Below are 15,294 nucleotides of genomic sequence, written 5' to 3' on the forward strand. Positions count from 1 at the left end.
AGCAACGCTCTCCATGGAGGTAATCTGCAATAAGGTGCCAAGGAGGAGTTATGTTAATTTTCATGTCTCAGCAAGGATCTGAAATGTTGTATCTCCATATTTAGTGATGATATTCTACACAGTGGTTACAATAGCAGTGAAATGGAGGAAGTGTCATTTTTTTTCTAGTAAGTGAGGTCATTCTCATAACTAGCAGGTAGGATAGGGCTAGTCATGAGAAGCACTGGGATAGCGCCCGATCCCACTGCTCCTCCCCCAGGTAGCCCTGTTTCGGAACCCAGGCTAAAAGTGAGGTAAGACGATGAGTGAATGCCTCCTACCTCATATGCTTGCTTGGGCTGCTGGCATTGCTCCCACTGAGGCCAGAGGAAGAAGCATCCCAGCAGCAGACCTTCCCAAATGCTCTTGCGGTGCATTCTGGGTTTTCTGGTGGCCCAGAGATCTCCCCCTCCCACTTCTTGCTTGCCACCATGCTGCTTATCTGGGCATATGAATGGCGGAGCCCTGTTCAGGCCCCAGATCATGTGAAGGAAGGCAGGTATGCTCCTGCCTTCTCCCCAGCCCCGTTGGTCATGAGAATGACCTCAGTATCTTGTTTCCCAACAGTGGCCATCAAGATGCAGCTGGAAAGCCGATAAGCAAGGCAGGAAGGCAACAGTCCTCCTCTCATTATTTACCTCACGGAAACTGATATTCAAAGGTACACTGCCTTTGGCAAAAGGAACATGGTGGTTCCATTTAGCTATGGAGCCACTGACATGCCTATTATCCATGAATGTGTCTAATCTCCTTTTAAAGTCTTCTAAGGCAGTGTCCATCATCACATCATGTGACAGCAGATTCCACATTAATTATGTATTGTATGAAGTACTTTATTTTAGCTTAAATTACTGCCAATCAATTTTATTGGATGATCCTGAGTTCTAATGATGTAAGTTGGGAGTGGAAGTCTCTTTATCCACTTTCTCACAACTTCCATATGTTATAAACCAGTCATGATCCTCTGCCTCCACCTAGCTGACTTTTTGCTTCATCCTTGTCGCACAGAGAAGGTGCTCCAACCCCTTGATCAACTAGTTTTCCTATTCTGTTCCTTTTCCAGCTCTACAATATCCTTTTGCTATGGAATGAATGAAAAATGCATCTGCACCACAAGATTATGGAATTATATCACAATATTGTTCAGAGTCCTCACCACCACCACCGCAATCCCTTTCCCTATTATCCCTACAATGGAATTTACTCTTTTCGCTGCCATTGCCAGCAGAGTTGATGTTTTCATTGAGCTATCCACCATGACCCAAATATCTCTTTTCTGGTTAGTCACAGCCATTTCTAACAACCTAACTGTCTTCTTGGCTAGTTTCTTGCTTCTGGTGTATTTAAAGGTACTTTTCTTGGTTACTTCTGTATTTTTGGTAATATGCTCCTCAATTATTATTTTTAACAGTTACAACATTGCCAATTTGCCATTTGTTTTGCCAGTCTATTCTCTTTTCCTCATTTGTGCAAGATTTCCACTTTTCAAAGGAAGCTACCTTGTCTTTTACATCCTACTTCACTCTGCTCATTATCCAGAATCCCCTTGGATTTGTTTATACATTTCTCAGTCTGTAGTATACATTTTGTCTGAGCTTCTGTTCTAGCAGTTTTGAATAATCTGAGTGTTCTGGACAGGTTTGATATGATTCTCCTTTTCAGGTTCCATTTACAGTATTTGAAACACTTCAGATTTTCTTTATTGAAATTTTATGCGAGCATGCTTGACTTTCTGGTCAGTATTCCATTTATCTATGTATTATCTCTATATGCTATGTATTATCTCTATATGAGAGCCAGCGTGGTATAGTGGCTAGAGTGCTGGACTAGGACCGGGGAGACCCGGGTTCAAATCCCCATTCAGCCATGATATTAGCTGGGTGACTCTGGGCCAGTCACTTCTCTCTCAGCCTAACCTACGTCACAGGGTTGTTGTGTGGAGAAACCTAAGTATGTAGTACACCGCTCTGGGCTCCTTGGAGGAAGAGCAGGATATAAAAAGTAAATAAATGTAAAAATAAAAATAATAAATATTGCATTTGGAAACATAATAGTTACTGATAATTATTATGGTCAGCTCCAGATGTTCTGAAAACACGTACATTTTGCACCAGGTCTTGGAGACCACTCAAGATTAAGTCAAGATGTCCCTCCTCCCTAATCAGCTCTCATGACTAACTGTTCTAAGGCATAGCTATTGTATTATATCTTGACATTTTAGTTGCGACCATTTGCCAAGTAGTTGAAGTCACCTGTTGTTATCACAGTTTCTCCTTTGAATCCTTGATTTCCTTCTCTGTCTTAGTCCCGTCACATGTTATGTTGTACACTGCCCAGAGCCTTTGCATGGACCGATTTATAAATAAATAAATAAATAAATAAGTTAAACACTCATACAAATAGTATACAGTATACACAGGTACAGATCTGAACACAGGTACAGTCATTCACATGTTATTTTATTTAGTACATTTATATACCACCCCATACAAAGAAGTCCCTGGGCGGTTCACAATAGGCTTGTGCCCGAAACGTTTTGGAGGCCATTGTAACGGCCTCCAAAACGTTTTGGCTCCGGGGGCCGTTTTGGTGCTTTGGTGCTGGCAGAGTTAGTTCTTTAAGGACGGGGGAGGGTGCACTCACCCCTCCCGCCACATTTCCCCAACCGGCGCTCCATTGTTTTCAAGCCCCTCGGGGCGGCAGCATTCCTCCCTGCTGCCCCGTTGTCCTCATCAGCCAGAAGTGGCCGGAAGTACTGACTGAGCATGCACCTGTCGCGTACGCACGCGCACCCATCTGCTGTGCAAGCATGCGCACGTGACAGGCGCATGCGTGATCAGTACTTCTGGCCACTTCTGGCCGATGAGGACAACGGGGCAGCAGGGAGGAACGCTGCTGCCCCGAGGGGCTTGAAAATAATGGAGTGTCGGCGGGGAAATGTGGCAGGAGGGGTGAGTGCATCCTCCCCTGCCCTTAAAGAACTACCCCCGGCGGCGCCGAAGCAACTTTGGGCACATCCCTAGTTCACAATATAAAACCATTAAAACATTAACATAATTAAAACAATTTAAAATACAATAAAAACTCTAAAACCAAAGCTTTAAAACTATAAACTAAAAAGCCTAATTAAACAAGTATATTTTTAGGTCCTTAAAAACATTCAGAGAAGGGGGAACTCTAATTTGGTTAGGAAGTGTGTTCCAGAGTCCCAGGGCAACTCTAGAAAAGGCCCAGTCTCGAGTCACCACCAACCGAGCCTGTGGCAATCCCAACCAGACCTCCCAAGATGATCCTAACAGGCGGTGGGGAAGAAGAATGTGCTCTCTAAAATACTTCGGACCTATAAAGCATTTAGGGCTTTATAGATAATAACCAGTACTTTGTATTTTGCCCGGAAACTTATTGGCAGCCAATGTAGTTCCTTTAAAATGGGTGTAATATGATCTCTTTGGGCAACCCTGGAGACCAACCTGGCTGCTGCATTCTGTACCAACTGCAGTTACTGAACTACATACAAAGGCAGCTCAAAGTAGAGTGCATTGCAGTAGTCAAGTCTGGATGTTACCAGCATATGCACCACTGCTTTAAGGTTGTTTATCTCCAGCAATGGACGTAGCCGGTGAATCAGCCAAAGCTGATAGAAAGCACTCCTGGCCACTGCCTCAAACTAAGAAATCAAGAAGAGGTTTGGGTCCAGAAGTACTCAGACTATGTATCTTCTCTTTCTGGGGGAGCGCAACTCCATCCAGAACAGGCAGATCTAAACCACTTCCTAAGTTTTGACTTCCCACAATGAGTCTTGCTTGGATTCAGCCTCAGTTTGTTCTCTCTCATGCAGCCCATTACCGCCTCCAGGCAGGCATTTAGGGAAGTTAGGCCATTTCCTGAGGAAGTTGACATGGAGAAATAGATTTACGTGTCATCAGCATACTGATAACACCCTGCACTAAATCCCCTGATGATCTCTCCCAGGTTTCATGTAGATGTGAGCACTGGAGAGAGTATGGAGCCTTGTGGGACTCCATACTGGAGCTCTTGTTTTGAAGAGCAACAGTCTCCAAACAACACCATCTGGAACCTACCTAAGAGGTAGGAGCAGAACCACTGCAAAGCCCTGCCTCCCACTCCTATCCCCTGCAGGCTCCCCAGAAGGATGCCATGGTTGATGGTATCGAAAGCTGCTGAGAGATCCAAAAGCATCAACAGAGTCACACTCCCCATGACAGTTTCTAATTGGAGATCATCCAACAGGCCAACCAAGGCCGTCTCAGCCCCATAGCCCACCCGAAAGCCGGTTTGAAATGGGTCCAGATAATCCACTTCCTCCAAGACAGCCTGGAGCTGAGATGCCACCACCCTTTCTGTCACTTTGCCCAACCAAACTGGGGACAGGCCTAAAATTGCCCAATTCTGAGGGATCCAATGCAGGCCTCTTCAAGAGTGGTCTAATAATTGCCTCATTGAGACAACGAGGCATCCTGCCCTCCCTCAGGGAAGCATTAATAATCTTAACAAGGTCGTCTCCAGTAACCTTGCTGGTAGATCATATAAGCCATGTTGTGCAAGGGTCGAGACAACAGGGGGTAAGGCATAGTATCCTAAGTATCTTGTCCATATCCTTGAGAGTCACAAATTGAAATTGATCCAATTTAACCACACAAGAGGAGCTGCTGGACACCTCGAACTCTGCAGTAACTGAAGCATCTAGTTCAACTTGAATGCGAGATATCTGCAAAAAAAACCCTCATTTAAAATGTCACAATGGGTAAACTGATGGATCCAAATACTCATTTGGGGAGGAGAGGCATGTACTAGCCCTCTCACAACCCTAAACAGCTCAGCTGGACATGAGCTTGCAGTAGGAATGCAGGCAGAAAAGAACTGTTTATTTGCTGCATGCATTGTCAGAGCAGAAATCTTCAAATGTGCACTGTGTTATAATCTGTTGGATTCGAGCAGAGTCTTTCTCCACTTGCGCTCAAGCCGTCTACCTTATGTTGAACATAGGTGAAGCAGTACACTTCCTATCTATACCATGCATTTGAGGGGCCTGTACCAGGTTCACGTTTAACATGAATGCAGGTACAGTCATTCACACAAACAGATATACATGTGTACAGACATTTGTACACTTGTACAGCATAATGTCTGAATGGGCCTCAAGATACTTTGGGTGGAATGATAAGATGTCCCCAGTATTAAGTTATTTTTGGGATCCAGTGTTTATCCTTGCAGTGATTCTGTAGAGAAATTCATAACTCCCCCCGTCCCCTTGCCCCGTGACAATTTGTCTGTTGCTGAACAACTGGAATTGATGAGTCCAACCACAAGAGAAAACTCTTTTCTGTGGTTCATTTTTGTCTAAGTGGTATTTGAAGGGAAGAAGATGATTTACATTCATATGATGGCACCATTTATCATTTCAATTTATTCTGCAATATCTCTAAACAAAGTATTACAATGCAGCTCACTGTACCTGCTGAGCTGTAATAGACATCTCAAAGAACATGATACAGTGAGCACATGCAAAATCTTTCCCACGCCAGATCAAAGGAAGCAATGGCACTTGTATTTTTACAATGGCAGAGCTGAAAGGATTGTTGGGAACTTTTTTTAAAAATCAGATGCTGTGGATTGTACAATGTTTCTAATAGCTAAAACAACATAATAGTGCCAAGTAAAATGATTCATAGGTTAATCATTGCAATCCATTTGCAAGTTAACTCCCTGGCAACTCAATACTGATGGGAGTACATGCATTAAAATTGTCAGAGTGATATGTGCAATCCAATCTCATTCACATTCATTCACAATTTCCACTGAGTTTAGTTGGGCTAAGAAATTGTGCATAGGATTGCAACACTTTATTCTAAATTTTGGGCATTACTGTATAAAGCTGGGGTCAAACATAGATCCAACAACATAACAAAACTGAATGCCTCATGCACTGAATATGTTCTAGATAGTTGCGGCTGATACAAATAAAGTCCCTGTAATGGTTGTGAGGAAAAGGAGATCCCAGCAGGTGCACGCTCAAGTAATAGGAAATATGTTTGGCCTGAATAGAATTGGATGGGTTTGGTAGGATCAGAAGTAAAAATTACTTTCATCAAATGTGATTATTGACTAATAATGAATTATCAATGTGTAGCTATATATAAATATTAAAATCCAAATAATGGTCCACAAAGTACCTACCCAATAAATAACCATAGATTTTCTTATAATATTTTTTTCTGTTAAAATAACCCCTTAATCAGCTAGTTGCCCTTTTTTTGCTCTTTTCAAGCTCTGCAATATCCTTTTGAGATGGACTGACCGAAAAATATGTTTACACCACAAGATTATAGAACAACATTATAATATTGTCCACTTTTTCCAGTCTCTTTCCTTATTACCGCTAAAATGGAATTTGCCATTTTAGTCTTGCTACTTAGTATCTAGAATGATATTGCTGGCTTATAATCATTCATACATATATATATATATATATATATATATATATATATATATATATACACACACACACACACACACACACACACACACACACACACACACTGAGGGAAATAAGTATTTGATCCCCTGCTGATTTTGTCCGTTTGCCCTCTGACACAGAAATGACCAGGCTATAATTGGAATGGTAGGTTTATTGTAGCTGTGAGAGACGGAATAACAACAAACAAACCCTCAAAACCCCAGTGCCCAAAAGTCAGCGATGGATTTGCATTGTAGTGAGGGAAATAAGTATTCGATCCCTTCACAAAAGATGTCTTAGTACTTGGTGGCAAAACCCTTGTTGGCAATCACAGAGGTCAGACGTTTCTTGTAGTTGGCCACCAGGTTTGCACACAACCCAGGAGGGATGTTGTCCCACTCCTCTTTGCAGATCCTCTCCAAGTCAGAAAGGTTTCGAGGCTGATGTTTGGCAACCCGAACCTTCAGCTCCCTCCACAGATTTTCTATGGGATTAAGGTCTGGAGACTGGCTGGGCCACTCCAGGACCTTCATGTGCTTCTTCTTGAGCCACTCCTTTGTTGCCTTGGCTGTGTGTTTTGGGTCATTGTCATGCTGGAATACCCATCCACGACCCATTCTCAATGCCCTGGCTGAGGGAAGGAGGTGCTCACCCAAGATCTGACGGTACATGGTCCCGTCCATCGTCCCTTCGATGTGGTGAAGGTGTCCTGTCCCCTTAGCAGAAAAACACCCCCAAAGCATAATGTGTCCACCTCCATGTTTGACAGTAGGGATGGTGTTCTTGGGCTCATAGGCAGCATTCCTCCTCCTCCACACACGGCGAGTTGAGTTGATGCCAAAGAGCTCAATTTTGGTCTCATCTGACCACAACACTTTCGCCCAGTTCTCCTCTGGATCATTCAGATGTGCATTGGCAAACTGCAGACGGGCCTGTACATGTGCTGCCTTGAGCAGGGGGACCTTGCAGGCACTGCAAGATTTCAGTCCTTCACGGCGTAGTGTGTTACCAATTGTTTTCTTGGTGACTATGGTTCCAGCTGCCCTGAGATCATTGACAAGTTCCCCCCGTGTAGTTCTGGGCTGCTTTGTCACCGTTCTCATGATCATTGCAACTCCACGAGGTGAAATCTTGCATGGAGCCCCAGACCGAGGGAGATTGACAGTTATTTTGTGTTTCTTCCATTTGTGAGTTATCGTGCCAACTGTAGTCACCTTCTCACCAAGCTGCTTGGCGATAGTCTTGTAGCCCAGTCCAGCCTTGTGCAGGTCTACAACCTTGTCCCTGACATCCTTCGACAGCTCTTTGGTCTTGGGCATGGTGGTGAGTTTGGAAGCTGAGTGATTGCTTGCTTCTATGGACAGGTGTCTTTTATACAGGTACTGTAACAAGATGGGATTAGGAGCACTCCCTTACAGAGGGTGTTCCTCATCTCAGCTCGTTACCTGCATATAGTGAAAAGACACCTGGGAGCCTGAAATCTTGCTGGTTGATAGGGGATCGAATACTTATTTCCCTCACTACAATGCAAATCCATCGCTGACTTTTGGGCACTGGGCTTTTGAGGGTTTGTTTGTTGTTATTCTGTCTCTCACAGCTACAATAAACCTACCATTCCAATTATAGCCTGGTCATTTCTGTGTCAGAGGGCAAACGGACAAAATCAGCAGGGGATCAAATATTTATTTCCCTCACTGTATAAATATGGCGTACCCGTTGATAAGCCCATGTGTGGCAGCTCTTGTGAGAGTTCGTGAGCAAGCTGCCAGCCAGGAGAGAGGAAAGTGACGGCACCAGACAGGCTTGCGGCTGGGCAGGGAAAGAAGGCAGCCGGCAGGTGGGTGGGAAGAAAATGGCAGCAGCAGGTGGAGAAAATGGCAGCGTCAGCGGGTGGGTGGGAGGAGAAAATGGTGGTGGGCAGGTTGGCGGGGAGAGAAAATGGCGGTGGCGGCAGGAGAACTAGAGGCACAGATACTCTGTACCTGGCCCAGCTAGTATTTCATAATGTCCAAAATATTCCAGTATTCATAAATTGTCTTGGCTATAAATCAGGGGCGTAGCTAGGAGAGAGGGGGCCCATGTTCGCCCCTCTCCCTGGCGGCCCTTCAGAGTGAGGGAGATAATGATGAAAATAAGGAGGGGTGGAACTGGAGGGTCCTCAGGAGGCTGGCAGGCCTGGGTTTGTTGAACCCATCAGCTCAATTATAGCTACACCCCTGCTATAAGCCCTGTGTTCTTCTAAATTTTCAATGTGCTTCAGATGCACGTTATCATACTGTCTTTCTCAGTGACTTTTCTAAGTAACCTTTCATTCAACCTTTCAAAGGACAATAATACACTTACAATTTCTCTCTTGGGCAAAAGAAAATTATAAAATATCCACAATCACTAACTGTAGGTTTCTTATTAATGTTGTAGCTTCCTTGGAAGCTAACACCTACTGAATGGTAGGTAGCCTCGAGAGCTGCAAGCTATTTAAGTAACCTACTGGGTTCTAACAAAAAGGGCCAGATGAAAGCATAGTAAATCTGAAAATCAGTACCTTTTAAGTAAGATAGTCAGAGCATATGTCTTTTTTCCAGGATCACTTTGAAATGTCTGAAATTTCAAAGACTTTATTTTGAACTGTGGTGATCAGCCCTCCCCTACCCTAAAGAGTGAACCAACCGGAAGTGACAACTGTCCTGTCTGTCAGGCAGTGACCTCTAGGGATCAGCCACTCAGCACAAAGTGACCGGGACCTAGAGGGTCTGGCGGCAAGACATCAAGTGGGTCTTTGTTCTCAGAAGGAGCTAGGAAGGGGAGGAGAGAAGATGGGTGGAAGGCTTAATGAGGAGCAATGGAGTTTGCTGCCTCATGATCAAAAGCTAGCCTGAAGAATCCTCTCATGGAAGGACATCTGCAGATCCTTGGGAGACAGGATTGCAGGAAGCTTGAATTCTTTCCTGGAGTTTGGGGTGAATTCAACGGGGAAGGAAGCCAGAGATTTATGGCTTCGGAAAGGCCTAGCCAGGTAACCGTGTTTTAGTTAGTCAGATTACTTTATTTTGGTGCTATGTATATCCTTACAACTGCTCTATTGTGTTTTATTTGTAACGTAGCCTTCTAAGAAACTCTAGCCTGAGCCCTTTTTATCCAACCATGGCTCTGTAGAAGTCCCTGTACCATGTAAAGGGGCTTTTAAAGGTTCCGTGCAACTGGGGTGCTTTTTGAATTATGCTTGCAACTGGGTAACCATGATTTTTAAAGTGTGCCACTCCAAATACCAGCTGGGGTGTTCTTTGGAAGTAATTTTGTAAAGTACTGAGTATTTCTTTTTACCGGTAACTCAAAGCTGAGATAGCTTCAGCCTGAAGCAGTCTGTAGTATTTTGAATAAAGTTTTTCTCTTTTTGTTCTTTATATTTCACCTGCCTCTGAGTGGATTTTTAACTCAGGAAAAAGGGGTTTTACTCTGGTGCAAACGTGCCTCAATGTTAATTGTTCAGCAATCTACCAAGTTTACTCTTCACGTGTAGACTGCACATGGAAGGTTTTCTGTATTTTTCCATTGGTAAATGAAGGAGAGTTTCCCTGGAATTTCACCCACACCAGGGAGGGATTAAACTCTGTTCAAAGTGGGCATGGTGACAGCAATTACCAAGAAACGGTTAAGTTTTAAAGGAATAGCCTTTATTGAGCAAACATGGAGGGAATGAATCAGCATTTTTCTTTCCCCAACATGGACTTGCCTTGAGACAAAGGCTGGGCTTAAACCCACTATTCGCTACAGGAACCAAAAGAAACTAAAAGTAAATGGGTGTTGGGGTTCACCCGGACTCCAACCAAGAAGAGGATACTCTTTCAGAGGAGGGTGGCCTCTCTGGCCTGGATCTCCAAACTCAGTGACAGCCCTCCTGTTCTAGAGAAGCCAGAGCTAGTCACCCTGGAGGAGCCCTGGAAACATGGTGCCCCCCCCCAGTATGACTACTGGCCCATCTATAGAGCCCTCTCCATTACTCCTGAGACACCAGCGACACTGTGTGCTAACGTGGAGAACCAGCTGCAAAGGTGAAATGGGTGCTTGAGGTGTCTCACCCAATGGGTCTACTCAAGAGGAAGTGCTTACCCTAGAGTAATCCTGGAATCTAGGAAAAGATACAGGAAGGGATGGGGATCTGAGGGTTAGTTACACAAACCCTCAGTTGGCATGACTCATTTACTGACTCAGCAGTTCCCCTTGTGAGCTTGTGCCTCCTTGCTAGACACAGGTATGGACAGCAAGGTGGTGATACAGAACCTAAGTATTAAAGGGGGATTGACTATACTATATTTAAAATTATATTATTATATAAGTTGAATAGAATGACTTACAAAGTGGATTAAAGATACTGAAAAGAGTTCAATTCAGGTGAAACCAAGTTTCCTCCCCAAGTTAAATTACAATCATTGCTATGGAGTAATTGAAGAATGCAGATTAAACAATGTATTCATTACTATTTAATGAATAACTTGCTGAGGGTTTGGGATAAAAATAAGAATCCTTAAAGCCTAGTAACATCCCCAGTTGCAGCCACAACATATGAGCCAAACTTTAATCCTGTGGGTTTACTAGCGGAATTTGGATAATGGAAAATATGTGGTATTTTAGATATGTGGGGTTTTTTAGAATGACAGTATTTTAAATATAAGGACATCACAATTATAATGTCATCACATAGACCATATTAGTATGAATACTTGCAGATAAATAGCTGTGTAATGAAATTAAAAAGATAGAATTACCAATTAAAGGAATTAACCAATTTAAAAAACAATTTTGGAAGAATAAAATTAGATAGTATCTAAGATAAATAATATTTTATTGGAATTCCTTTGTGAGATGAAGCAAGAAAAGATATTTTATGGGCACAAGGTGTTCAACATAATATTGATTTTAATAAGTGGTGAAAAACAAATGTATTTTAGGGAACATAATAAATCCCTTTCACCACTTCTTACAGAAGCGATCTTTATACTATAGATTTTGCCTTGCAACTTTTTTTACTAGGTCTAATCTATTTCATACAAACATTTTATACCACAAGTTTCCTAGAACTATGGTTTGCTCAATTTTGTCATTGCTTCAAACTACCTAAGCAGATTGCAGAAACTGGGCTGAAATTTGTATCTGTAGTAACAGTGCAAAATGTGGTTTGGTCCAAATGGCAGCACCGGCAGGTATGGGAGAATAATAAGAAACTCTTGTTAGGCAAGAGAGTGGTCCATCTAGTCTGGGGTTTAGCGTGCTCACACATTTTTTGATGTCCACTCAGTTAATTTTAGATCCTGCTCAGGTTGAATTGGGAAGGCCCCACGCTGAATGCATGTACACGCACACTGCCTTGATACTGCCACCCAGAACAAATCTAATTCCACACTCAGGTGAAAAAAAATTAGAGAGAACACTGATCCCCACTGGGACAAACTTCTAAACAACCAAACATAAAAGTTACTGGACATACATGTCCTTTCTCTCATGTCTATGCAAATAACATCACCACCACCCCACACATCCAGACTCTTACACTTGTATGCATGCATTCTTCTGGCTCAGAAACTATTTCTTAGCTTATATAGCTTATATACCTACTTCAATCACCTCACATATTCATGCAACATTAACTATGTTTCTATCTTTCTTATTTGCCTGTGTGCACTAGCCCTATTCAGAAATGATCTAAAAAGAGGCAGTACATGAGTACAAGCTTCCCAATGCACGCCAAGGTCCTGCATCACTCACTCACCTTTCCCCTGCAATGCTCACTATTATAGCCTTTGTCTGATGAGGCAAATGCTGTACGTGTGATGGCAGGCACGTCTGCTTACAGTGTCCGCCGCCTCAAATGGACACAGTAATCTCAAGCAGCACGCGGGGGTGGGAGGGCAAGTGAGTGATGTGCTGGGGTGGGATTTCCAGTGTGCTTTGGGAGGTTTCTACTTGCCTACAGCCTCTTTTTAATCAGGTTCAAATAGGGCTCCTCTCCCTCGCACACTCTCTCTCAGGAGCCAACAGCATGCCAGTGAGTTGAGGAGGTGGGATGGGGAAAGCAAAGAGTGAGCTATCACCCAGCCAGTGGGGGGGAGGGGCATCCCTCAGGTGACCCAGGGACATTTGTTCCACCCTGTTTCATTATAGTTATGCCCTGTCATAGGGTGTCTCATGGCCAAATGTGCCGCAAACACCATTATGCTAGTGTGGTTGAAATATACATTTGTATATGGTGCTAATAGCACATGATTTTCACTACAGCAACCTCATGTTAGAATTAACTCTTTGTGAAAAGAAGCCGACATTCTCTTTTGCCATGTGCTTCTTTATAAAAGTAGTCAACAATTAACACTTGGAATGTAATTGGAGGCGCCATCAAGCAAGAGTGTTTTGGCTAGTTATTAGACAAAGCCCAGGACATCATGGGCTTGCGACGATCTATTTAAACTGTGCAGGCGCGCTGGAGCGCCTCACAGTTTTCAAGGGCCACTGAGCCAGACGGACAGGCCCAGTGACCGCTCCATCTGCCACCAACACCACAGGGAGGCCTGCTCAGCTCACCCCCCACCCCACCCCGGCCGCGCACATGGTGGCTGGGGGGCCTGGCAGCGGTGGGGGAAGGGGGCCTCGCAGCAGGGGCGATCCAGGTGCCAAATCACCTAGGTGAGCCACTGCTGCTGATTCCTGTGAATGAGTCTATCATTATGTATGCTTGATGGAGGTCAGGGTGTTGCTAAAAGAACCTTAATGTTCTTTTGTGGATGGCTGTGGATGTTTCTTGAATAGACAATTCACTACAGGGGTGAAGGATCAGAGACTAGTAATTTGCGTGCGTGCTTGCGTGTGTGAGAGAAAGAGAGAGAGAGAGAGTTTTGACTGTTTTAAATGGACAGAAATAGAGAGAAGCATATAGGCTGAGAGAACTAGGGGTGTAACTTTGGGTGTTCTCTGAGGACTTCCCACCAACTCAAGGAAGTAGAGAGTGCCTAACCCTATTTATCATGGCATGCAGAGGAGAATAAAATAAATATTGGCCCACATTCTCTGCAGAATTGGGACAGTGGAGGAAGAGCTCCACCCTTACAGGGAACCAGGACAGTTGCTGCACTGAAGGCTTGCTACACAGCCCAGCACACGGTGAGGGGGGTGAGGAAGCAATTTTTGCTTCTCTCCCCTTCCTGAAAAGCCTTGTTCACTGCCAGAAAAATGTCCCTGAGGACTCCTCATTCCCTTCCCTATGCACTGGGCTGTGCAGCAAGCCTTCCGTGCAGCTAGTGGTTGGCTCCTTCTGAGGGCAGAGTTCTTGTTCCACCCTCCTAACACTGCAGAAAATGGGGACTGATGTATGTGTGCCATTGTAGCAAGGGTTGATGGGAGTTGTAGTCAAAAAAAGAAGTTACCCAAGATTTGAGAATTGCACAATTAGAGCTTTGGTGGTTGTTTGGAGAAGCACTTGACTGTCAAAGAGGCAGGCAGCACAGGACATTGAATGTAAAAGATGGCTTGTCTCTTTAGCCACATAGAGAACAAAAACAACAAAGCACTGACTACATGCCCAATTTCCTTCTGTATATTCATATCACTACTTTTTATCTTAACCGAGGAGACATTTTACTTTTAAAATATTTTAAAGCATTAAGTTCCATGCATAATCACTGCACAGATAATCTGCTTCTTCTTTTAAACAGGGAAATTGATTACAAACTATTTTAGATTCCCCTTTTAAAGTCTACAGTTCTATATTTTACCCTAAATAATGAGGAATGTTGGTCACAAGAAAAAGAATGATTAATATGTTGGGCACATGTGGAGGCGAAATCTCACCAGAATTTAACAAAATATAAATGATTATTTGCTTGTAAAGATTAAATAAATAAATAAATAAATAAATAATAAACTTGTTTTATGTTTTAGGCAGCAGAGTATCAGCCCAACTTCTCCTGCAGAACTGGATTTTCTTGACAAACAAACAAGCAAGGTACTATAAAGTTCAGACTCTAAAATGACATAAAATCCCTGAATCTACAGTTCTGAAGTGTGTTCACGGTTGCTTGGCATAACCATCAGAACATGAAACCGTCAGTGGTGTTTTGAAGTCTTTGAGACAAAAGCCTGCTTGCTAAGAACTTTAGTTCTGTAGAAAGACAGGGAGGTACAGTGAATAAGAGAATCAAAAGGCTGGAAATCTGCTGCTGAGAATAAATGCTAGCTGCTCCCTGAGGTGATTTGTCTGTGCACTTCACTTTCTACAGATGTTAGAGCCTCTTTTTTCGTAAGGACCTGAGGTTCTTTGGTAGCACTTTGATATCCTGCTCGAATTCAATATGTGAAATGGAGGAGTCGCTCTGTGACTGGGAGCACAGCACAGTCTTTGAAGTCTGATCCAATTTTTGCTGCTTACCATTTGATGTTGAAAGGATGAAATGAAGAAAATGTACAGTTTTTGCCAGTAACTCTGCTGAGCATATGTAAGATTAAAAAAACAAAATCCCTTGGATGATGTACTTAGAAATGTTAAGCAGATTAATACCTTCCTATAGCTTTTTTTTTGCTCTTCTAAAGATACAAATTAACTTTGAGAGGAAATCAGCATACAGTGAACACCATTATTAGTTGTCTCTATGGTGAGGTAGAGAAGTGAACTGTGGCAGTAAGGAAACAAGCAAATGTTTGAGATACAAGTGCAAAAACATTGGTACACAAGAACACAAAAGGGCTTGATCCGGACAAGCACAGGCACATTGCTTGTGTACAGAGGTGTCCCTCAA

At 43.3% G+C, this 15,294-nt stretch overlaps 1 protein-coding gene across 16 annotated transcripts in view; it reads left to right on the forward strand.

Moving 5' to 3' along the window:
- Nucleotides 1–15,294, forward strand: part of MYO3B (myosin IIIB) — a 523,310-nt gene that overhangs the window by 394,258 nt on the left and 113,758 nt on the right. For all 16 annotated transcript variants that reach the window (XM_053283475.1, XM_053283469.1, XM_053283482.1 and 13 more), the window contains one exon: nucleotides 14,441–14,504. In XM_053283475.1, the coding sequence (XP_053139450.1) occupies nucleotides 14,441–14,504 (64 nt within the window). The remainder of the gene's footprint in view (nucleotides 1–14,440; nucleotides 14,505–15,294) is intronic.

Source organism: Hemicordylus capensis, chromosome 1 (genome assembly GCF_027244095.1).
Source record: "Hemicordylus capensis ecotype Gifberg chromosome 1, rHemCap1.1.pri, whole genome shotgun sequence".
Taxonomy (NCBI): Eukaryota; Metazoa; Chordata; class Lepidosauria; order Squamata; family Cordylidae; genus Hemicordylus; species Hemicordylus capensis.